Source organism: Oryzias melastigma, linkage group LG12 (genome assembly GCF_002922805.2).
Source record: "Oryzias melastigma strain HK-1 linkage group LG12, ASM292280v2, whole genome shotgun sequence".
Lineage (NCBI taxonomy): Eukaryota > Metazoa > Chordata > Actinopteri > Beloniformes > Adrianichthyidae > Oryzias > Oryzias melastigma.
The window spans coordinates 19,124,039-19,148,506 of record NC_050523.1 but is presented as its reverse complement, the minus strand read 5'-3'; the positions used below and the strand labels follow the sequence as shown (position 1 = coordinate 19,148,506).

The window sequence follows — 24,468 nt, the reverse complement described above, 5'->3', positions numbered from 1 at the left end:
GGCATAGTTGCATGGTTTTTTTATCGGTATCAGTCTTTTTTTTGTGTGTGTGTGTGTTGCAAACAAGGTTGGGAGTTATAGGTACACTATCCAATACACTATTACACTAACCCTACCAAGATGGTTGACGTGTTGTGTGTTACAAACATGTTTCTAGGGTTACTTTGAACACAGTTAATAAAGTTGGACTGACTGACAGACTTATCGCTTACTTTTTTGTTTTGCTTTTGTTGTGCAAAATGGTCCATTTTGCTGAATGGACTGTTTATTGACAGTGCACCTTGTCATCCAGTGCCCCTATAGTGCGGGAAAATACAGTACATGTGTTGTTTAAAAAGGAGTGTTCTTATTCAAGATGGATCATAAGCTGTCCCCCTTTATTTTTACAATAAATCTAATGTTGTAAATTGTGTAGTCTTGTGGTTATAAGTAGCTGTGAGTGTGTGTGTGCCTGTGTGTATGCATCTGTTTTAATCACCAACCAGAAACCATCTACTGTAATCAACTGTAAACTTAAGTTTAGAAGTCACGTCAGGCACTACATTGCTCATGACAGACCAAAGGGTCAGTCAAGGAAAGTGCTTCCTGCAAAACGTTTGATCATTGCTAAAACAAAGTGAGTCCATTATTTCCCAGAGTGAGTTTCTTGGTCTTGTAATACAATTTGGGTTTAATGGATTGAGCATTGTGTAGTTTTTTTTTTCCTTTTTGTTGTAGACAAACAGTTTTCCCTGGAGGCATAACTGTCTGTAGCTTTAAGTGATGGCCAAATACTGTTTGGATACAGATGAACATTTTGGGCTTTTTCCAACCATCCTCGCTGCTTCCCTTCTTTTACAGTACAAATTGAACAGTAGAGCCATAAAAAGCCCACAGCCACTAAGTGGCTCTCATCTAATCCATTCTCTTCCCTTATCTGCTATTCACGAAAGCTGGCCCAAGTGTGGCACAAGGCAAGGACTATCTAATTAGGGGAAGGCTTGAGTGTCCCCCAGGCTGCTTTCTAATGAAGCCTGTGTTTTGTTGTTACTGTCCTCTTGAGACAATAATTAGGTTTGTGTTCTGTCACTCACTAGTGTGCTATTAGTGTCGTATCAAGGCCCGTCTGCTGGCTTTTAGCGCGCCTTTTTGTCCCAGAGCCTTAAGCATCTTTTTAAGATGTGCGAAAGCCACCTATGTAAACTGTTGACTGTCAGGAGTTGAGTTTACCAATGCGGATGAGGGGTTGAACGGCTGCTGCAGAGTAAATGTTTCAGCGTGTTGCCTGGGTAACCGTAAAAATCTTTGTTTAGCCCGGTCATGTGATCAGCCCGTAAAGAAACGCTTGACTGGGTTCTTTTGTTTTCCTAGAGACTAAATGTAGAACAGGATGTGGCACACGTATTCCGGCCTGTACCAAAAAAAAAAAAAGTTTCTAAAATAATAGTTGAGTACACTTAAAAAAAAAAAAGCTTTTATTTTTAAATTAATGTCGGTCCTGCACCATACTTGTTAAGGAACCTCTAGATTTGTGCTTTGAACGATTCACATTTGCATTTTTGTTGTGGATTTGGGCTCTTAGCAGGTTAAGTGCTGAGAAATCACTGGCACACATACTGTGGTTTTCAGGTGAAAGACCACCAGTTGTGCAAAACTGGAAGCTTCTGGAGGGAAACGCAGCATCAGAGCTGGCAGATGTTTGTGCTTCTCCCGTTTTCAACAGCAAAACCGAAAATCTGCTGGTTGTGACACTGATTGTCTAATCCTCATCCACTCAACCCCTGTCAGCACCGCTTGCTTTCTTCAATGCTGACAGCTGGTGTAAACAGTAGCTGCTGCTCTGCCATCCGTCACTGCTGATGGGGAGGGAGGCCGGCCGAGATCACTGGGTGTGAAAGCACACACGCTGACAGATACTCTTGTGTCTGGGCGTCCAGCTGCAGCAGCCGTGGATCATTCCACGTGCTGTATGCTACTAGAACGGCCATATTTACCTTCATCGATAACGGTCTTCAAAGGCAGGCATTCAGCTGACCCCTTTCACCTGTAATAAAAGTTAACGTTCCTGATGGTAGCAGGGCCGACTGTGACCTTTTTCTGCAACAGCACAAGTTCAGGGGGTGACGTCTTTTTATGTCGTCTTTGGCTTTTTGTTGCGTGTTTGTATAGAGCACAGAAAACGGAGCTGGAATTCAGAGCAGGCATTTGGAGCCATGTGATGCATGAGGATGGCTATCTCAGGAGATTAACAGGGTCAAAGTGCTGGCCTGGTTTGGCTTGGCATAGTCAAGAGGGAGACGACTCATCTCCTTTCACTCTCCTGATCTTTTTCAACCCTGTAAAGCCGAGGCAGAATTAACAGCCCGGTTAGTCTTAGATGTATCTGGTTATGTGATGCAGATTGTTACGACTCCTGTTCTTTACTATACACTGACCTTGGATTTGAGAAGAATTTTACAAAATGAACTTTGTTTTGTCAAATTTTCTAATAATAATAAGTATTTTCATGTAAAATTTTTGCTTGATGGTTCCCTTTTTTAACCATTAGCTGTTAATGTACACCCTCTTTTGCAGCTTTATATAGAAGATGCTGTATTAAATCTCAACTCATTTTGCAATTTTATTTACTTATTTTTGAATGTTTTTTTTGTATTTGTCCTGTCTAGCACCTGAACAGACAGAGAAAAGCTGGAAGACTCATATATTTGACAAACATTAGATTTGATGTGACTAAAGAGTCTCATCAAGAATAAAAGGAAAGGTGAAGAAGACTGTAGTGAGAGCAGCCATGTTGTTGGTTTAAAGACAAATGCAGAGACTGGTAGTAGCAGAGATGACGATGCTGATGTTCTCTTTGGGAGTGACCAGGATTGATGGGATCAGGAATGAATCCATCAGTGGAACAGATCATGGTAGATGTTTTGGGGATAACTGCAGGGAAGTTGGTTTGAACCCATAGAGAAGAGCCCCAATGGTTATACTGGTAAAACAATTCTGAGGTTGGAGAAAGATAGAAGACCAAAGAGGAGGTGCGTGAATATAGTGGAGGAGGACATGATGGAGGTTGGTGGGAGCGAGGAAGACGCAGAAGAAAGAATGAGATGGAGGCGACTGATTCACCATGGTGACTCATAGAGAGAGCAGCCAACAAGTCAAAGGAAACGTCATCTTTTAAATGAAGATGATTTCAAATCGATTCAATTTATCTCTTATTTTTTTTCTGAGTTTTAAACCAGAGAGTTACCCCAAATATATTCATCAAATCTCAAGACTTTAAACCCTAGCTTAATTTTCATGTTGTGTTTTTGTGGGGTTATTTATGCCATCCTACCAATTTATGTTTGCAATTTTAACATGACTGTACTTATTTTGTTTCAGACAAGTTCAATACCTACGTAACACTGAAGGTGCAGAATGTTAAAAGCACAACCATCACCGTGCGCGGGGACCAGCCCTGCTGGGAACAAGACTTCATGTTGTAAGTTATTTAATACATTAAACAATGGAAAGGTAAATTGTTTAGTAGTTTAGGAATTTAACTCTCAAATTGTTTCAAATAACGAGGATGGAACCGATTATTCCTTCTGAGTCTCTGTGTTCAGTCTTGGCAAAAATGTGGAGGTTTTCTCTTATTTAAGTTTAGGTTTTCAGAGTTTGATCTGTACAGTGGGCCTAAAATGCAAATCCCACCAACAATCATTCAGCATATTAAAGATTAGAATGAAATTGCTTTTTCCTTGTAAAATTATGACTTATTTTCCTCCTAACTTTACAAGTTTATTCTTGTAATCTTGTATCATAATTTCTCATATAAAACTGTATTCTCCTATATTGTTTTAATTTTTTTTAGATTCATGGTGGCCCTAATTCTCCTTTGTGTTACTTATTTGATTAAATTCAGCAAATGATTTGGGGTGTCTTTGTCTCCACACCTGGACGCCCCAAACACTCAGCCTCCTCCACAGCTCCCTTCCCAATTATCTGATCTCTTTGATTATCTTTTCTCGCATCTTCCTTTTGTTTGCTTGATTGATCGTTCCAAACTGCTACAGATGCAAATATGCTAATGTCCTCATCCTGCTGCTGCTTTCATTCTGGATATGCTATTATGCTGCTGTCATCAAGCTGTTTTTGAGCCCTTTGAACAGCTTGTTGAATGAAACGAGGCAGGGCTGGATTGTGACAGCTGAAATGCAGTGGAAAAGCACGCTTTCTTTATCTGCCAGCCTTAGATTTTAGTTGTGATCATTTGCTTTAAATGCTATATTAAATAATGTGTGTTGGTTTTATTCACTTAAAGTTGATTTTTTTGAGACTTTCCTTTCACTACCATTGCATAACGCTTGAACCTGTCTTTTGTGCTGTGGTTCAGTGAGATCAACCGGCTGGACCTCGGCCTTATCGTTGAGGTTTGGAACAAAGGGCTCATTTGGGACACCATGGTGGGGACCACCTGGATTCCTCTTAAAAGTATTCGTCAATCTGAAGAGGTCAGTTTACCTTCAGTAGTCTAAAAGACAGATAAACAACTTGTTTGGCACTAAATAAAATGTTTTGTGTTCATTCTTTCATCGTCAAAAGGCTGCTACCTCACCACTATTGATTAATGATATATTTTAAATACAAGAATAGTGTTTTTTTTTTATAATTCCAGAAGGATATTTAATTCAACACTGACTATTTTAAAGCACTAACAGGGTGTGTTTCTATTTACCTGCAGGAGGGCTCAGGAGATTGGACTTTCTTGGATGCGGAGGTCTTGATGAAAGCAGATGAGATATACGGCACCAAGAACCCCACGCCTCATCGGGTGCTGCTGGACACTCGCTTTGAGCTGCCCTTTGGTAAGACTGTTAGCTGTTGTGAGCCATCTTCACACGCCAGGTGCCGTAAGCACACAAACCTGTGACAGTTTAACAGCTGTGTCCTCCTGCTGACTTATAGCGGCTCCATTGTGATGATCCCTGCTTATCCTTGTCATACTCATTTCACTATTGTTGCTTCTATGCAGTATAGAAAAAGGTAGAGAGACAAATAGTGATTGGATGCCTTAAAGTTCCACTCTGATCATATTTTGATCTATTTTAAAACCATTCCTAATGGACTTGTAATTATTATTATGTCATTTAACCAGGGGTGGATCCCATTGAGATTTAAAACCTCTTTTTCAAGGGAGCCCTGGGGAGGAATCAATACAACAATAAAATACAACATTTGTTAAGCAAATAAAACATAATTATAAAATAATAATAATAAAACAAAATTCTGACAAATAGAATAACTAATATGCTGTTTATTTCTCTATAGAAGTCTGTAACAGCGGGTATTTCCTGTTATTAACGCCAAGGGAAAGGGCCTCAGTCCTTTTCTCTTATACAGTCAATGATTGCGGCTTATTATTCATTACTGAGTTGTGAATTTTCTGACTTTTGTCTGTTCCCTGAATAATCATGTCAAGGTTAGATTTGTTTCTGTGTCAGAATTAGTTTGATACAATTTGCACGATCATTGCATATCACAGCATATCTTGTTTAAACTTCATTTTGACGCATAATCTGACATGGTGTGTATTAATAAAGTGGTAATATATTACGGTTTCTTGGTCAAAGCAGTACTGGTTTAGTTTTTGCTTTTAATTGAAGTATAGTTTGTCATTTGTTCCTACAAAGGTTCAGTCAATTGTTGCTAGGTTTGTCATGATGTAAGGAGATTTTTAAACACATGTAGTACTTTGATTGACTATTTTCAGGAAGTGAGGGTGAAATTTCATGCTCCCTCAGCCCCATATTTACTCGACGATCGCTACACCAACTCGTATTACTTAACCTTGTGTTCAAAGGTATTAAAGTTCACTCAGGGTGTCTGGCTACTGAGTAAGATAGAACCTGGCTCTCCGTTTTTTGAGGCCTTTCATGCCTTCCACTGCTGTGTGTGTTCATGTGTGTCACCAAAGCAGTTTATCATAGGTCAGAATCTCTTTGAAGCTCTGGCTTTAGTGTTAGTGGCCTTTTCATGCCCATCTGTCTGCCCAGAAGCCTAAATCAAATCTAAAGTGGAACCATTGTGCGTAAATGATTTCAGGCACTACTATAATCTGTTTCAGAAAGATTTGAACCCTTAACATTAGTGCAAATCAAAGATTAGGGGCAAAAAAGTAATTATTTTATGTATTTTATAATGTGTAATGAGTCTCATGATATTGTTAGACTGTATGATAGATTAAAACCATATAATATGCTGCCTAACTGAACAGGTTGTTTGAACATTTCAAATTTTGTTTTGTTTATTTTTCAACAACAGACATCCCAGAGGATGAGGCGATGTACTGGACGAGCAAGCTCGAGCGCATCAACACGATGGGAATTCACGATGAGGTGTGGTACAGTGCAGTAGAAAAGTACTTTATCAGTAGGAAAGTGTTTCTTTCTTTTTCTAGTGATATATTTCAATTGAAGTTTTGTCAAAAAGTATGCAGAATCTGTGTTTTATATTAAACACAATTACAAAAAACTTTCTTGATTGTGTTTTGTATTTCTTCATTTTCAAATTGTGGTAGTACCCCCTCCATGATGAGGACCAGACTGGACCGTTGCCTTTTGCTGCCTCCCAGTGCTGTGAGTTGTTTTTCTCTTTCTAAAACCTCTCTTAGCCTCTAGAGGAGGCCGTTTCTCCTTTTATCAGGCTTCAGATGTTTTCAACTTTCTTGGCCTTTCATCTTTCAAGTAGTATTAGAAGCACTGTATGTCCACAGTTTTCCATCTAACCTTACACTTTTAACACTTTTACTTTTGGACGTCTTGTGCTCTCACAATCAGTCTCTTATTTATACCATTTGCACTTTCACCAGGCAACTATTTCGGATGGGTCGACCCAATGAGTATGTAGTTCATTCTTCAATGGAAGTCTCTCCCTGGCCAATCCTCACTATTATCATTCCATTCCTTTCCTCAGTAACATAAAACATAATACAATCATCATCTATTTTATTCACATTGTTACAAAAATAATATCACATGCTTTTCATTGTTCCTTTTTCACTCCTTTTACCCTCTTGTTTCCTACTACAGTATTTTTGTTGCCAGATTTTGTTTTTATTAAGCCTATAATGGAACATTTCACAAATATATCACTTATAGGTATATAACTTTTCTCTCCTTTAAGTTTTAAAGTGTAATTCCCTCACAAAAAAGAAGATGGCAGTGTTTGTTAAGCCAAAGCATTACCAATCAGTGTGTGCAATTCTTTCAATTTTGCTGTTTTTTAGTAGAATATATAAATATTCATTTTAATCCAAAATTATGGTATGCTGAAAATTCAAATTCTTGTCATAAGTGGCAGAAATGCTTTATTGCATTCTTCAGCGTATTGAAAAAAAGTATTTTATTACTGCTTTTGTTGTCTGGCACAGCTTTGGATGACCAGGACAGTGCTGTAGATGACCGGGACAGTGACTACCGCAGTGAGACCAGCAACAGTCTGCCTCCTCGTTACCACACAACGTCTCAGCCAAACTCATCCATGCACCAGTACCCCATGGGTCCTGGGCCGCAGCACCACCCTGACAGCTGCACAGACTCCATCCACAGTTACGACCTGGATTTTAGGGACCAGAGAGGAAGCAGGTAGATGTGTTATTGGAATTTTGTCACAATATATTTGTTTTCACACATTTAACGATAAAAGTCAATATAGAGATTGTATGGACAACATGATCACTTATTGCGTTTATGTCCTGAAGTATTTTTATTAATTGTAGAAAGTGAACCTCAACATTTATTAACAAAAACAGTACATTTTACTATTAAAACAACTACTGTAATACCTTAGAAAGGATCAAAATAAACTATTGACTGTACAAGGAGAACTGGACTTTGGGAGTGTGGCATCACCTAAAGAAAATGCCTTATTTCTGGTTTCAAAAAAATTAAGTCAACTTAAGTCGCCATTTTTCTGCAATACGGACTTTGCCTTGCTGGAATGAGACGACTTTAGTAAGCAGTAATTAGTCCGAATCATTCTGGGTCAACGTTTATGTGGCAACCACTCTCTCTAATCAGGAGTGAGCTTGTTGGAAAGCCACACCCCCTCCACTGAAAGCAAGGTGGAGGCCAGCGGGCACCACATGCTTTTATTGAGGCATCTGATTGGCCAGTTTATAACTTGATTAACTCGTGATAAAGAAAATATATTATGAGAAAAACATTTGGATTAAAAGGGACACGTGAAAAAAAAGGGATCCGAGCAAGAATGGTTATTCTAGCAAATAGAATGACTAATAGCTATTTATTTTTCTATAAAAGTCTGTGGGATTTCGGCTTTCTGGGACCAGTGGGTACTTTCTATTTGGAATGCCAGGGGGAGGGGGATAATCAGTCCTGTTCTCATATACAGTCTATAAAATAAACACATTTACCACAATGTTGTGTGCAAAAATAACACTGCTACAAATCTGCCTGTGTTAACTTGAGGAACTATCCATATAAGCTCCATATCTCAAAAAAGCTATTATTTATGGTTCAGACTGTTTTTTTAAGGGTTTGTTGTATTTTTTCATCTCCCTCATGATTTTGAATTTGATTTAACTACTTTGCATATATTCAAATTGCTCTCAAGCTTTCTAAGGAAATAGCCCAGTGACAGACACAGGCCTTTCTCTCTTTGTCAATTGAAAGCTTTATCAAATGTCAAACGATTGTTACTTGGCGTGATCCCCACCCTGAACACTACTGTAGGGTGGGTGTTGAACAGCTGATAAGAGTTGCTTACTCAATGGGAATTCCCCAGTCCAAATTTATGTGGAAGATTAAAATCTAAGCACAGAAAAGTTCTGTGTTCACACAGTTTTGTCAAGCATACCACTAAAATGTACACAACGGTATGTTATTTCTCTTTAGAAAATGCTTCAAAATACATTTATTAAAAAAGAAATCACTTTTTTAAATTAATTACCTAAATTTATTGATGTGCAGAAATGTTTTGGATTTATAAAATAAGGTTTCTCTTTGATTGCTTTCTTTTCTATTCAACCATACTTCTTAACTTGTGTTTTTCTATGCATTTTTTCCTTTTTTCTCTTCTTTCTTTCTGCATCTTTATCCATTTCTGTACCCTTTTTTAAATGTGTTCCTTTACCCTAATTAATAAGATCTGTAAACGAAAAGGGAAGAGTCAGAATTATACCTGTAGATTCTGGCATGGGGTTTGAAGAATGGGAAAATAAATACAAAAGGCGAAGCAAGCCCCAGCTTAGTGACTTCTTGGATGATGAGGAAGAGGCTGTTATTCTGCGCATGGGGAGACCCTCTCCTGAGCCATCAAAAAAAGGAATCCATCAAAAAGTGATGCCGGCCACATACCCAGAGAGCTATGACACTATTGACCGGCGGCGAAGGAAAAAGATAACAGACCCGAGGGGGTTGCTCAGTACTGATACAGACAAACTAAAGGAAGAGAAATTTCCCTCCAGCCTTCATGGTAAACGAGGAGACCTGTTTATGCAACAAGTAGCAGAGATGCAAGAAGAAGAAGAGCGCATAAATTTGTGCCTGAAGCCATATCAAAATGGACTTCTGTATAAAACAAGGATGTGGGCTAAAAATGAGCTGGACAACACCTTAGAGAATTATGCAGCATACAAAAAGGATCAAGATGCTAGAAAGAGAGCACTTCTGAATTTTGAATTAGATGACTCGGATGATCGACTTTACCCTGCAGCAGAACTGGACAATATTGATGACATTGCCACAAAGGCTGAGGACTTGTATACAAGGAACGTACAGTATCACAGAGGTTTACATTCATCTTCTCATGATGACTACATAGAAAATTCTCAGAGCCTTGGAGAGAAAAAGTGTGTCAAATCTAAAATAGGTGGATGGCATCCAGATGCAATTCTATCCCCTGTTGAGGAGCCAAGTGATGAATATGTAGATCCTATGGATGAGCTTCAGTGTCTCGTCGAAACAGTTTCTGAATATCTGGCAGAAAAAGAAGAAGAAATTAGCAGATACGGCTCTCTTCCCAAACCAACTAAATCAAGGCTGTCCTCACAAGGTAGCAACAGAACAAATTCTTTCGGAGAGGATCAAAATGGTTTAACAGATTCCCGAACACAAACTCAATCCCAAGTCCCTACAGATCAAAGCACTTCAGGTGTAAAAAATGCTGTGACGTCATTGTTTAGTTCTCTTACTGACAAAGTTACACCAAGCTCCAAACAGTCTGCATCAACGCCACAAGCTCACTCTGCACAACCAGCAACATCTGGATTAACAAGGTTATTCTCTTTTATTCCCAAATCGACTAGCTCAGCACCCATAGCTGTTGTCTCACCAGTTGAAACATCTCCTGAGAAATCATTCAGTACTCTACCATCTCAGCCTCAACAAGTAACCAAATATTATCACCAGGAAACCAACACTGTAGACAGTGAAATGCAAACAAGGGGAAAAGAAAATACTGAAAGTGGAAACAAATCTCAAAGCGATTCAGGAAATTCTGTGTTGGGGAAATTGAATCCTTTAAAGCTTTTTTCAGGTGTAACTAATGAGACATCTACTGAGTACAAACAGGTTTCCAAGCCCAAACATCCCCAAGGTCAGAGACAGTGGAATGAGAAATGTGGTGACAAAAATGTTCCTCTGGGTCAACAATCAATACTAAGTCAGCAAAGTTCAAAGTTTGATAAGTTGGACAGATCTCTACAAAGTACATCGTCAAGCAACAATCATGACAGAAATTTGTATGGAAGTCAAAATTCTTACAATTCCAGAGAAGAAAGCAGTCCTGTTTCAGTATCAGAAATGTCTAACAAAAAGACAGAATATGAGAACACTGGATTTTTCAGTCCTTTTAAGAAGTCCCTGAGTTCTTTAATTTCACCTGTTACCCCCATGCCACCTCAGGGAGCTCCTCCTGTGGCAGTTTATCCAGTTTTCAGAGCTACTAATGATCCCCAACCAGCACCTGTAGCTTCCACAACAGTTTCCCAGAACTCTGCAGTTCCCCAGGAAAACACAGATAAAGGGTGGTTTTCTAGCATATTTAACTCCCCATCGGCTTCCTCTAGTGTGAACCAGAAGTTCAACTCAAGTCAGAATGCTCAGAATGTCAAAGAGCCATCAGTTCCACAACCTGCCTCAGATCAAAAACTAACAGGAAATCCTCATGGAATGCAACATCAAGTCTCCAGTCAGCCAGAACCACAAAGTTTTCTCACTGGCCTTTTTAAAGGGAGTTCCACTGATGATGTATCTCAGAAAGGATCCAATCAACCAAAGCAAGGAGGATTGTTATCTGGATTTCTTAAATTTGGTTCATCTAGTGATCTATCTGGAAGTGTGCCACAACAGACAAACAATCAGCCTGGTCATAGTAGTATTCCCTCACAGCCTACTGACGATTCTATGCAAAAACAAAGTTCATCAGCTTCCCAGACAAGTGGATTTCTGTCAGGACTATTGAAATTTTCATCAACAGAAAACATACCACAAAATATTCAAGCTTCTGAACCTGAGAAACATAGAAACATGTCTCACCATTACCCAGGTCAAGATCAGAGAATTAGTCAAATTCAAAAAACAAAACCTCAACAAAAGGGGCAGCTCTCTGGGATCAATAAATGTGCACCTTCCGAGGATACCTCAAGAACTTTAGTCTCCAAACTTCCAAATACAGCACCTCATCTAAATAATAAAATGTTAAACCAGGAAACAAGCAAACTGGGCTTTACTCGACAACAGACTGTTCCACTTAGGGAGCCGTCATCCCAACAAAGGGGTCTTTTACCTGGACTTTTCAAATTTGCCTCAGCTGATAACGTGAACATAGAAAATCAATCAGTAGCTCAACAGCAAGGCATTTCTCTAAGTAAATCTAGTTATGAGCAAAGAAAACCAAATAATATATCAGTTACAAAACCAAATCAACCCCCAAATGACAAAACACACAAAACAAATAATCCAATTGGACTTTTCTCTGGAATACTCAAATCTTCCTCAGAAAACACAATGCAACATCAAGAAAATGAACACATGTATAACTCTCAGTCAAGTCAACAAAGCAAAGAGTCATGTAATCAAGTTGGCTCTGCAAAAACAGAGATGCCAAATCAATCAGGATTGCTCTCTGGGTTGTTTAATAAGTTAACTAAATCATCTGAAAGCGAAGACACAACCTCAACCAAACAGTTCCCACATCAGCAGACCATTAACTCTAATGTTGTGCAAAATAAGTCATTTCCTAATAATAAACTGCAATCCTCTCAAGAATCTGAAGACAGAGAGAAAATTCCTAAAGCTACGCAGCAAAGTTACTCACCCAGTTTGTTGAGTAGAAATGTAAATGAAGATCATTGTGCAAAAGGGGTAAGGTTGAAACAAATGACAACACAAATGCCTACAGCTAAGACTCTAGGAACAGATTCCCTTACATCAAACAGTTCTGCTTCAGATGTTCCAAGAGATGGTCTTCAAAGATGTGTTGCAGATTCTCTCGGTCCAGGTCATAGCAGACATGCTTTAGTTAGTGCACCTGTGTCAATTCATGCAGAGAGTTTGGATTTACGAACATCTGCAACTTTTGCAAGATCTCTTTCGAGTCAAGCGACATACTCCTCGTTTAGCACAGGTAATTTATCTCAGTTAAATTATAACTCACTCCCATTGACAAATCCAACGGCTTATAGTACAGGGAATATTTATTCTCTTTTACAGAATTATACTAATTCTCCTGTCCTGAATTTACAACCATACATTGGTGGAAGCAGCCCGTCTTTGTTGGGATCATTAAGCCAGAGCCATTACCATGGAATAAGTTCCTCCTATGATGAAAACCAGTGGATCCGTGAAAGCTCTTTGTGGCAGCAGTTTGAGAATGAGGCATTGAATTATCAGTCGCAGGTAGATCAGGGGTATAGACAGCGCAGTGAAAGTATGGCTTTAGCAGCTGGTACTTTTCATTGTAGCTCTTCAAATACTAATCAACCATTTAATCAGGCTTCTTGGCAAACGGCTCCATGTCACCAAGAACAGATGGATATTCATCTCCCTGAAGGATGTAAAAATGAAGATCAATATTGCAAGCAGAAGTTATGGAACAGTTATGAAGACTTAGGAAATATTGCTTGGTCATCTAACAATGACAGTGCATTGAACTTAACAACTAAACAAAGAAGTTCAAAATTTGGTAAATGGAATTCTTTTAATGATAGTTCTTATAGCCTAAATGGAGTGTCATATCATGAAGGGTATTATGAGGAGTCTCCGCCAAGCTTATCTTATTCAGCAAACTGGCAATATGGCAGAGATGGTGCAAACCTACAAAATGCTCCCACTAATGGGATGATACACCATGGCTCGTTTATTATTGATAGGCCACCGGTTGCAAGCTATCCCATGGATGGCATTGCTGACTCAGAAGATTTAGTTTACACTGAAGATACTGAATGGTATCAACAGTGGCTTGCTCTCTTAGAACAAGGAATGTGGTGGCCAGCTGAAAATGATGACTGCGGCTACTTTGTTTACACAGATCATGAGTACATTTATGCCTTGCTTACAGATGCAGCAGGTGAATATGTGTATTCCTGTGCACCTGAAAGTGAATCGGGTGGAAGTGCAGAGAACTTTGATAGTTTTCCCATTGCATGGCTAAACAACGAAATGGTTTTTGTCTGTGGCTTTAAAATTCCACTTTACAATGAAGATGAGCTTCTTTGGCTTCCAGGGCAAGACTACAATGATTCTCAGCTTCTCAATGCCCCTTTAGATTTGTCTGCTGCTTATAAAAAGGGAAACCAGATCATGAACCTTAATCTTGAGCAGTTCTCTGAGATGTTTGGAAATTCATTTTTGTCACAGCGGCAGCAAGGTTTGGATTTCACATCCTATAGACTGAACAAAATAAGGATGGACCCAAGGCAGACTTACAATGTATTTGAAGACAGTTGCCAAGATGTAATTGATCTTTCATGTCACAAAACTAATCAAGTTAAACCTTACTGGAACAACCAGGAAGTTAAGACATTTCTTGCTCAAAAAGTTTCTGTTTCCTTAAACTCTACTGCTACAACACATTCACATCAACAGCTACTTTATAACTGTTATCAACCTAGCCAACAGAGACGTTCATCTACTACTGTGACTGTGAAACATGTTGATGATGTTTCAAAGGAAGAATGGAGAAAAAGAGTTTCACCTGCTCAGGAGATCCCTAATCGACAAGTCAAAAATATTTCCTCTTTAATATCCTCTTTTGTTGGGAAAAAGCCACAGGAGGAGATAACAACAACTTGTAATCAAACCTTTGACAAACATTCCAAGAACATTTTGTCAACAGGTTTCCAAAGTCTTAAGTCAAAGATCATCAAGGAAGAATCTTCTCCCGTTGTGATACAGCCAAAGTGTGACAGTCAAATGCAACAGCAAGCTACCAAACAGGGAAGGATTTTACCCACACCACCAACATCTAGTCAAGTAACTCAACCACCAACACATTCACCTTTAACTTCACATAAACCAAGACTTCTACGCCAAACAACAATGGACCAGCAAGCAGTCCCTTCAACAAAGCCCAATATCACAGTGCCGTTAGAATCAAAGGACTGTGTTAAACCTACACAACCCGCACTGACAACAGGTAAGCCAGTGGATATACCTGTGGAGAAATTACCTGAACAACCACAGACAGGCTTCATGAACTTTTTAAAGTCTGCAGTTAAAACGGAGGAGACTAAACAAGATTCCAAGATTGCTTCTCAGACGCCTCCAACTCACCACACCAAAAGTGGGGGAACTCCTTTACAAGGCAGTGGCACTTCAAGTAAAGAGTCTACAGGTATATCAAATGTCTTTGGCTCAATTAGCAATTTATTTAGTAATGAGTCCTCTATACCACAAAAACAGCCTAGTGTTTCAGAGAGTTCACTTTCACTTGGATCAAAGTCTAAAGAAACAGAAAGACAACAAACCATAAACCAAACTGGTACATCTCTCTCTGCACATAGTGAAACTTCAAATAAAAGTCAGTCACAACTTTCCTCCTCCAAATTGTCCACAGAAGCCACAGTTGCAAGTAGTACATCTGAAGCAAAGAATACAAACCAGGAAACAGGGAATAAGTCATCTAGTGGACTGTTTGGATTTTCAATTGGGGATATGCTAACTGGATCAACAAGTGCCAACTCCAACCAAGTACCTCAAGCATCTTCATCTGCTACAGCTTCACAAGAATTTCCTGGTAAAAGTATCTTTTCTATGTTTGCTGGACCAAATGCTCAACAGGCTACACCTAAAACCGATACTTTGCCTGAAGCACAACCTCCTCAACAGGAAACACTTGGCCAAAGTATATTATCAATATTTGGAGGGTCAAATTCTCCCCAGGTTAACAATCAAAGTAAACCTACTACTGAGTCATTGCAACAGAAAAATGTTCCTCCAAAAGATCCCCCATCTACTGGATTCCTTTCAATGTTTGGTGGTTCTGGTACCCAACAGCCTCAAACACAACCAGGATCAATTCTTGGTGGAATTCTGCCTGGATCATCAAGTTCAACTGAAAGCCCGATGAAAGGGTTGTTCTCAGTGTTTAGCGACCCCAACCCTCAACAGAGTCAACAACCAAATGTACCTCTTCAACAACGAGTATCCCCATCTCAAATTCAGCAACAAGGGGAATCACAGGCACATTCTAAACCCCAAGATCAGCCTCAACCACAAGCCCAAACAGCTGCTTCTGTTCTTGGAGGTATATTGGGTGGTCTTTCTGCCTCAAGTGAGAGTCCTAGAAAAAGTTTGTTCTCCATGTTTAGTGGTCCTAGTACTCCCCAACCATCAGGACCTAGTGCAAGTGTAAATACGCCATCTGTGTCGAGGACAGGCACACAGAAAGTATCTGCAGTCCCTACTGTTACAGCACCACAACAGACTTCTAACACCACCACTACAGAACCAAAAGAAAAAAGTGCATCCCAGAGCACATCTATGTCAAGTAAAGTTATCACAGAGTCAGCAAATGTGAGAAATATTTCAAGTGAACAGCTGGGTAGCAAATCTGATATAATCTCAAATGAAGTATGTGCTAATCAATCCGTCAATACTACTGGAAGTACAGCTACTTCTATTAAAGAGGATGGCACAATGAAAAGTGAAGATGTAGCTAATGAAACCAAACTGGAATCCAATCTTTTACATGAGAAAACATTCTCAGAAAAGGTATCCCTGGACTCTGTTCTAAATAAAGAAGCCTTAGACTCTGAACAGTTACCGCCAATCACTGGGTCACACCCAAAGTCTCAATTTTCACCTGGACTTATGTCAGATGGTACAGGAAAAGGGCTTCTTTCTTTATTTTCTCAACCCAGCACTCAGCCTACCCATAACGAGACTGGTCCTTCACCTACAGTTTCTGCCTCAGCATCATCAGGTTTATTTTCTGTGTTTGGAGGTTCTGCACCTCAACCATCAACACAGTCTGCAAGTTCTTTGCTGGGATCAGTGTTTGGAGGAACTCCACCCCAAACATCAGCTCCACAAACTGGAGGATCTTTACTGGGTAGTTTATTTGGAGGACCTGCAACTCAAACTGATCCTTCAGTAGGTCCTACAAAAACAGGAGGTCCTGTACCTCAGACAGCAGGACCACAGATAGGGTCATCTTTTCTTGGAGGCCTGCTTGGTTCATCTACTCCACAGACTGCTGGACCTCAAACAGGCGGTTCCATTTTGAGTGGGCTTTTTGGAGGTTCAACAGCTTCATCTGTAGTGTCTCAAGCAAGCAGATCTACTAGCAATCAAACTCCAACACAAACAAACAGTTCAGTTTTTGGAGGGATTTTGGGAACGTCATCTTCTCAATCTGGTTCTAACCAGGCTGGTTCATCTTTTCTTGGTGGCATTATACAAGGGGGCGCTCCAAGTGAAAGCCCCGGTAAAGGTTTGCTTTCAATGTTTGGAGGTTCTGTGATGAGCACGTCAACTCCAACAACTACCTCAACATTGGAAGTGGAGAAGAAAATATTAGCTACACCTCAAACCGACTGCACATCAGCTACGTCCATTTTGACAAAACCTAATGATGATGACAATAAAACCCTTCTGGCTGCTGTTAAAACTGATTTAACTGATGGATCTGCGGATATTAAAGAAGAGTCAGGGACACTACAACAACCCAAAGACACAAAGGAATGTCCTGAGGTTAGCAAGGCCAACATAAATGAAAGTTTTTCTAAGGAGCCTGCTTCCCAAGGTGCTGACATCCTACCTGCTTCAGCTGAAGTTAGTAATTTAAAAGACACAGCAGCACATGAAAAGCCTGTAAATGACCAGATGAAAGATATAACACCAGCTATAACACAAGAGGAAGCACTGTCCTCCCACCCAGTGACTCCTCTACCTCAAGCCCAGCAAAAGCCTCCAGAATCTGAAAAATCTGTAACTGACTCGGCAGCCGATGCAGTTTCGGGCTTTGTATCTTCCTTGTTTAAGCCACCAGTTTCCTCTCCTGAAGTTCAACAGCAGCAACAGAAGAACTCCCCTTCTGGACTTGGAGGAACAGCAAACCAATCTTTTACCAGTCAGACTGGACCATCTCTGTTAGGGGGAATATTTGGAGGGTCCAACACACAAACTTTGCCTCAGACAGGAGGATCTTTATTGGGAGGTTTATTTAAGGGATCTGCTCCACAGCCTGGCCCCCAAAGCACTCCTCCAACTGGGGGGTCTATATTAGGTGGAGTTTTTGGAGGTGGATCTTTTGGCAAGCCTGCAGCTCCCCAGAGTGGTGGATCATTGCTTGGTGGGATGTTTGGAGGATCTGGAGCTGCATCACAGCCAGGTGGTTCTCTTCTTGGAGGAATGTTTGGAGGAACCAGTGGTCAGGCAGCAGGCTCCCAAACTGGAGCATCAATACTTGGTGGGATAGGTGGCTCTTTATTTAGTGGAATGGGGCAACAACCTTCTGAATCTGTTTCAGTAGAACCAAAGATGGCATCTGGTACCACAGATCAGATTAAAAATGAAAAGGCATCTCCAAAGCCACCAACATCTGGAAATGACTCAATTAAAATAGACAATGAACAAGTAAAATCTGACTCTGGAACTACAGATATTGTACAAGAATCTCCTTTGACATGTTCAAAAGCTGTTAAAGAGCCCCTTGTGGTTACTAATGAACCAGTAAATAGGACAACTGACCTTAACGATACCAACCAACAATTGACTGTTGTAGATAACACTGAGAAAGAAAAGACAGGTGCAACCAATGAGATGATACATGAAAAACCTGTGATCATTAAAGGAGACCCAGAAAGTAAAGAATGTGACAAATCTGTTCCTTCCAACCCCCCAGAGGGAAATGCTACTAAAGCTTTACCAGCTAGTCACTTGTCCAACGGTGCTGAACAGTCTCAGCCAAAGTCTCTTTTTGGGTTTATGTCAACACAAAGTGAAGCAGGAAAATCATTGGGTTCCCTTTTTTCACCTGCAGTATCATCAATGACGTCATCATTGCCCCAAACAGAAGGTAGCAGTGGGTTGTTGTCAGGATTAAAATCTTTCTCAGGGGGCCTATTTCAAGAGGAGAGTTCAGTTGCTGGAAAACAAGAGCCAACAACTTCATTATTTGGAGCAAAAATAAACTTTCCCTGGAACACAGAGCCACCCAAGCAACAAACTGTCCCAGCTGTAGCATCACAACCCCAATCTGACACCAAGCCAGCGAGTGGTCAAACACATACCTTACAAAAGACTGCAACATCCGATGCCAAAAAAAATGAACTGGTAGGTTCCACAGACAAAGTAGAACCTCCCGAGATTTGCATCTCCACTCCTGAAGTAGACCCTCCAGCTTCCCCGACCCCAAAGGACAAAGAAAGGCTTGTAGAAACGTACCCCTCCGCAGGTTCTGTCTCTGGAGTGCAGCTGGACGAGTCCCAGAAGGATCTATTGAATGAAAAAAGGCTAGTAAAAGCATGATAAATGCTATTCCCATCATTATTTATGCTGAATCAGCAGTCTGTAGAGGTTAACTGTCCAGCTCTACAGTCCATTTCCTCTAGTTTAGCCCCTGAACATACTGTATGTTTGTTTGTCTTTCTCTGTCTTTAACATGCCATCTCAGAACAGAACTCCACAAAAGAACACACCGATTCATTTTAAATTTTGAGTTTTTCTTCATTTACCTTGTGGTGTTTTAAGAAAACTCAATTTCCTCAATTAAACTCAATTAATGCAAAAAATAAACTGTTTTCTACTTGACTATAAATCTGCAACATTCTGTAGAACTTTTTGTGTTATTGTGGAACTTTGGTTTGAGTTGGACAGTTTTTTTTGTCTGGTAAAAATATTGTCATAACTTTAAGACAAAATCTATGCTAACATTTTAAAATGTAAGATATTTGATCCTCACAAATTTAAATAAATTCTGAGAGCCCAAGAAAAGAAAAAATAAAGATCATCTGCATATTTTATGATTTGTACCCATTTGTGGTCCAACCATGTGTCTGTCTGTTGTGAATCAAAAATGCTTTCTTATTTACAAGTAGTTAAAAAAGGAGGCATTGATAATAAAATATGCAGATGTGATTTTTGGTATGGAAATTTACCAATTTTGGTATCTCATGTTTGAAATGGATTTAATGTCTTGCACATAATCTTAGATGACCAACATAAATACGTTGATACATTTGTTACATTGTCTTTTTATACCACACGCAGCAGCTTCAATCCAAGGTTGAGTATTTATTTTAAGAAATGTTTGGAAGTTTGTGTTCCAAACCAGTTCAATATTTAGGGTTTGTGGATTAAATTAGTCAAAATAGTGTTTGCAATTAAATCTGAGCAGATAGGTGGGGTTTAACATCATCACATTTAAACATTATTAGGAATCACTGACATTTTTTCAAAATTTCGAATTTTCTTTAAACTGCTTTTGTTGGTTTAGCCCCACTTGTCTGGCCTTTTTCTGAACATGTAAAATAAGGAGCATTTAAAATTAATTTTTCACCCATTCTGACTGCAGTTATTTTCCTTGCTGCTCTCTCCCCATTTTAGTCCAGTGGAAAGTAGTCGCTTCGGTTCATCTGGGAACCTGAGCCAGATCAGCTCCCAGCTTAGTGAGACTGGCCCCGAAAGCACCGGAGGATCCGAACTCGAGGAGTCCTTTCACTCCTACCATAGTACTGGCTTACACCCCACCGCCCTTGGGCAGCCACCTACTCAAGCACATGTTTCCACTAATGGACATTCTAATGTCCCTGAGCAGACGATGCACAGGTTGACCCCTGAAGATGCAACTTCAAAAAATGCCACTCCACCAGAGAAAGGATCCCCTAAATTTCAAAGGTAACATTTTTGAGTGTACAGTTTGTTTCATTATATCATTACAAAAGAGTTTAAGGATCTGAAGTGCTGTTTATGTGTTTCCACAAATCCACGCAACATAGAATCCATGACGGAGGACCACCATTACCATTTTCACCATCCAGAGTTCGTTGGTTGAAGGCCATCAATAAAGTCAGGGTTCAGCTGAGGGAGGTTGGTCTAAATCCGTTTTGTTTCTTTCAAGCTTTCCTTTTATTACTCATTTTCTCCTCCCTTCCCTAACTCAGAGTATACACAAGCAATGTAAATGTACAGTTGTGACACTGGTTGAGTTTAACCTCTCTTGATGTTAATACAGTTTTCTTGTTTCTAACTTTACTCTGACTGTTCTCAGTTTAAACATTTACCTCCTGAATACTAACTGCCTGAAAAAAGAGATTTTGTATTTATTTTATTTTATATAAATTGGCCACAAACACAATTTTTACAGTATTTTTTTTCTGCCAGGAGTATAAACTTGCTTACCTAGCTGTTACCGATGGAAAATTAAAATATTATATTTTATTGTCTTATTCTGATTATATGGGTAACAAGGGGTAGAGTGAGACATTCAGTATAAGCTAACTAGGCTTTATTCAATTATATTGGGTCATTAGAAGGAGTGGAACATGAGACAATTTGCATTTTGCTCCAGACTTATTAGGTGTTTTTACAACTATTTTCAAGCATGTTTTATGTGATTTTTCTTTTTTTCTTTTTTTTTTTTTTAATTGAATAAATTTTGTCAGAAACTGCACATTTTGAGTGTATGTGGAACCTTTGAAGTTCTATGGGAGAGATGTAAAATGACCTCCATTTCTGGACTCATAAGTAAAAGTAAGTAAACCTTATAACATAAATAATTATTTTTTTCATACAATGTCAAAATAGGGACATCCATCAATTTCATGGGAACTGATGATTAAGTAGATTGAACTACAAACTGTTTATTGTAAAAATCAAAGAAATGTCTTGCTGCTTTAGTGTTTTGGAACATGTGGAATCGCGGTGAATGGGACTGGAAGCTGGCATCTTTGCAGCCTCAGATTATATTTGTGCATGAAAAAGCTGCCAGGAAGAGAGAGAGAGAGAGGGAGAGGGAGTGACTCCCACAAAGAAAAAAACAGTGAGAGTCAGAATGGCCACTTAACAGAGGGTGAACTGCAGTGTGATGTTCTTTGCTCCTGTCATGCTTACCCTTACAGTGGCAGAAATGAGATACTCTGCAATCTTTTTGACCTTTTTAGTTTCATGATAAGATACACTTGATGAAATGCAGGGAACATGTTTCACTTTGAACTTTCTGAAATACCCTCTTCATGGATTTAACCAGTCTTGCAAGATGATCTACAAGGTCCTTTTTTTCTCTAAAAGGTAAGTTATATGAATGTTTTTAACTTTTGTTAAAATTGTGTCATCTATGATTGACATTTGATGCTGTTGGACTCTTCACTTCAAAAAAGTTTGAGATTGTTAAATCTAAAAGCTTTAAATTGCAACTGTTTTTTTAATCTTTTGGATTATAAAAAGTGTGTTTTGTAGTAGGTAATCAAAGGTGGAAAGAATAAATCTGAAAAAAATTAATAAACATGCAAGAATAAAAAAAAAAACTAAACAGGATTTAGTGCACTTTTTGGCATATCATTTTACTAGGAGCATGATCATTTGTTTTAACGATTCAATTCATATCATAATTAGTAGCCAATATTAGTACATTTTAAACAATCCAATTCACTGACCCAACATCAATCCGTTACATCTTTAGCCCAAAATTCAACAATTGTGACTCAGAGCTAAATAAATACCTGGTACTGAACCGTGCAGGTGAAGTTTTCCAGATTTCTTGTATTTCTTGCAAGATAATAAAGTGTAAATTAAATATGTGTACTAACAAATGGTTAAACAAGAAGTAATGGAAATTCCATTCCCATATTAGTTTCATAACGTTCAACTCACTGTTGTTTTTCCACATCAAAATAATACAAACTAAACATTATTAGGTCATTCTTCCGGATTGAATGGTTACATGTCTGCAAAATTCAAAATGTTTCCACACATTAGACTGTAATTATGGTCGATCCTTTTTTGCTGCATCACATGTTTGTTGTTTGCATTAAATTTTAGTATTTTATATACCCACCAAATGCTTATCAGTTTAATGCACCTTTAGTCTCAACTGTTTGAGACCTTAAGTTTAAGGGTGGGTTAATGTAACAGACGAGAACACACCATTTATTATTAAAAATAAATATAGTAATTTGAAATATGTTTTACCTGATATGAAACTGAGGCTAAATTGGATTCTTGCACAAAAACGGGAACTTGGTGCTTTTTTCCCTTCTTATCACCATATTCTTTAAAATGAAGATTACCTACGCATACCATTAAGATGGGATCTAGCTCTCCCTGTAACCTGCATCTATATAAAAAGACAAAATTACACCGATCCCTCCTTTGCACACTAATTTAAAAAGTATGCTGATTTTCACAACTATTTTTTTTCTTTAATATTTAACTGTAAAAATGCAGGTTTGTTTAAGTTTGTTAAAACTAACTTGCCAGAATGGCTAATTTCCATTTTATAACCCAATGAGCTTCATCCATCAAAAAATAACGAGCAAAGTGATTGGGTGACGCACATTACATGTAGGTGTTGCCAGGTGATGGTGGCTGTGGAGTACCCAAATGCTGAAGATGTGATGTAGGTTGACAGAAAACTAAACTAAATTAATAAACATAAGTGGGATAGGCTCCAGCATCCCCGTGACCATGCACAAAACTAAATAAGTTTGGTAGATGAATAAACAAATAAATTAATTTAAACATAAAGTCAAATAACCAAAACGCTAACATTAAAATGGCTGATTTAAATGTGACAGAACTAAAGACAACTGATTGGAGCATCAGAAAATGACAAGTGGATTTTACTGAAAGCAACAGAAACCAGGGAGTTACAAAAGAAAGATGAATTGTGTTTAAAAAAATGACCAGTAGACGTAGTGATTGAAAGGTACAAACAGGGCTAAGTTACTGAAAAAATGGACAGACTCAAAGAGTTCAATGTCTTATCTAAGCTAAACTCGGTCTTGAGACACAGCAATTGCCATGGGTGGACCTAAATCTCTGCTCCAATTCTAAATAATCCCCTTGCAGACAAATAGATTCATGTACGTGATCCTTTTTGTCGTCTGAGCTGCTATCTGGCTCTAAACTGTGCGGCTGGATACCTCTTTTATTGGTCGCCAATTTTTTGCTACGCTAGTAAAGCACTTTGGGCTGTACAGAAGTACATGAAAAGCGCTTAACAAATAAAGTTTGATTGATTGATTGATAGTGTTAGCTTGGGTTAACATACGCTAGCTGAAGAGATTGTGGACAAAGGCAGTCTGGGAAATTAGCTAGGTTTACTTCCACACCAACAGTCCCACATACAACCCAAAAGCAAATCTCTAATGAGCTCTGCAAAAAATATGTTCAAAAAACAGCACAGGCTTTTAGATCTGAGCTAAAAAAAACTAAAAAAAAAAAGCATAATCATAATTAAATACCACTGGGAACAATTTTACAACAGAAACTAATGTAGTTTGAGTGGGACTTCATAGTTCCAGATTACATCAGACCTGGTTGTCTGACCTTAGCAAACACAAGTAAACTTAATGTTGTTCACATCAATATTTGTAGCACATCTGGACATTTATGAGCAGATTTCAGGATATTGGAAATGTTTTTTTCTCTTTCTTTTTGCATGTCTTGCTTCTGTGTTGCAATATCAAAATTTGACATGTGTTGTATAAAGTTGGTAAGGTATATTAGAAATGTTTCCTATAAGGAACTATACCTTTTTACAGGTAAAAAGCAACGTAAAAACATTATTTTGTTATTATTAAGGACCTTCACTGTATTTTACTCATCAGAACAAAAGGCACTGTGTTTATTGAGATTTTTTTTTATTTTATTTAACAAATGTATCAGTTAGAATGTTATTTATCCTTATGGACTGCTCTACTACTTTAACATTTTAAATCCCATCTAAGGAAATGTCACTATGTTGTTCATCAGACAGTTTCAGACCAATGAGCTGGACAGAATGTGACTAAGTAATGTGCCCTGAGAAGCCAGAATTGTCATC

At 38.8% G+C, this 24,468-nt stretch overlaps 1 protein-coding gene across 1 annotated transcript in view; it reads left to right on the top strand.

Annotated features, from left to right (window-relative positions):
- The window catches only part of LOC118599424 (protein unc-13 homolog B-like), a 39,540-nt gene extending 15,944 nt beyond the window's left edge, over positions 1–23,596 (top strand). Inside the window, exons 3-10 of the mRNA XM_036214441.1 lie at positions 3,358–3,457; positions 4,352–4,469; positions 4,700–4,823; positions 6,280–6,353; positions 6,536–6,593; positions 7,388–7,601; positions 20,031–20,321; positions 20,423–23,596. Coding sequence (XP_036070334.1) covers positions 3,358–3,457; positions 4,352–4,469; positions 4,700–4,823; positions 6,280–6,353; positions 6,536–6,593; positions 7,388–7,601; positions 20,031–20,321; positions 20,423–20,582 — 1,139 coding nt within the window. The 3' untranslated portion in view covers positions 20,583–23,596. The remainder of the gene's footprint in view (positions 1–3,357; positions 3,458–4,351; positions 4,470–4,699; positions 4,824–6,279; positions 6,354–6,535; positions 6,594–7,387; positions 7,602–20,030; positions 20,322–20,422) is intronic.
- Positions 23,597–24,468: the final 872 nt, after the last annotated feature.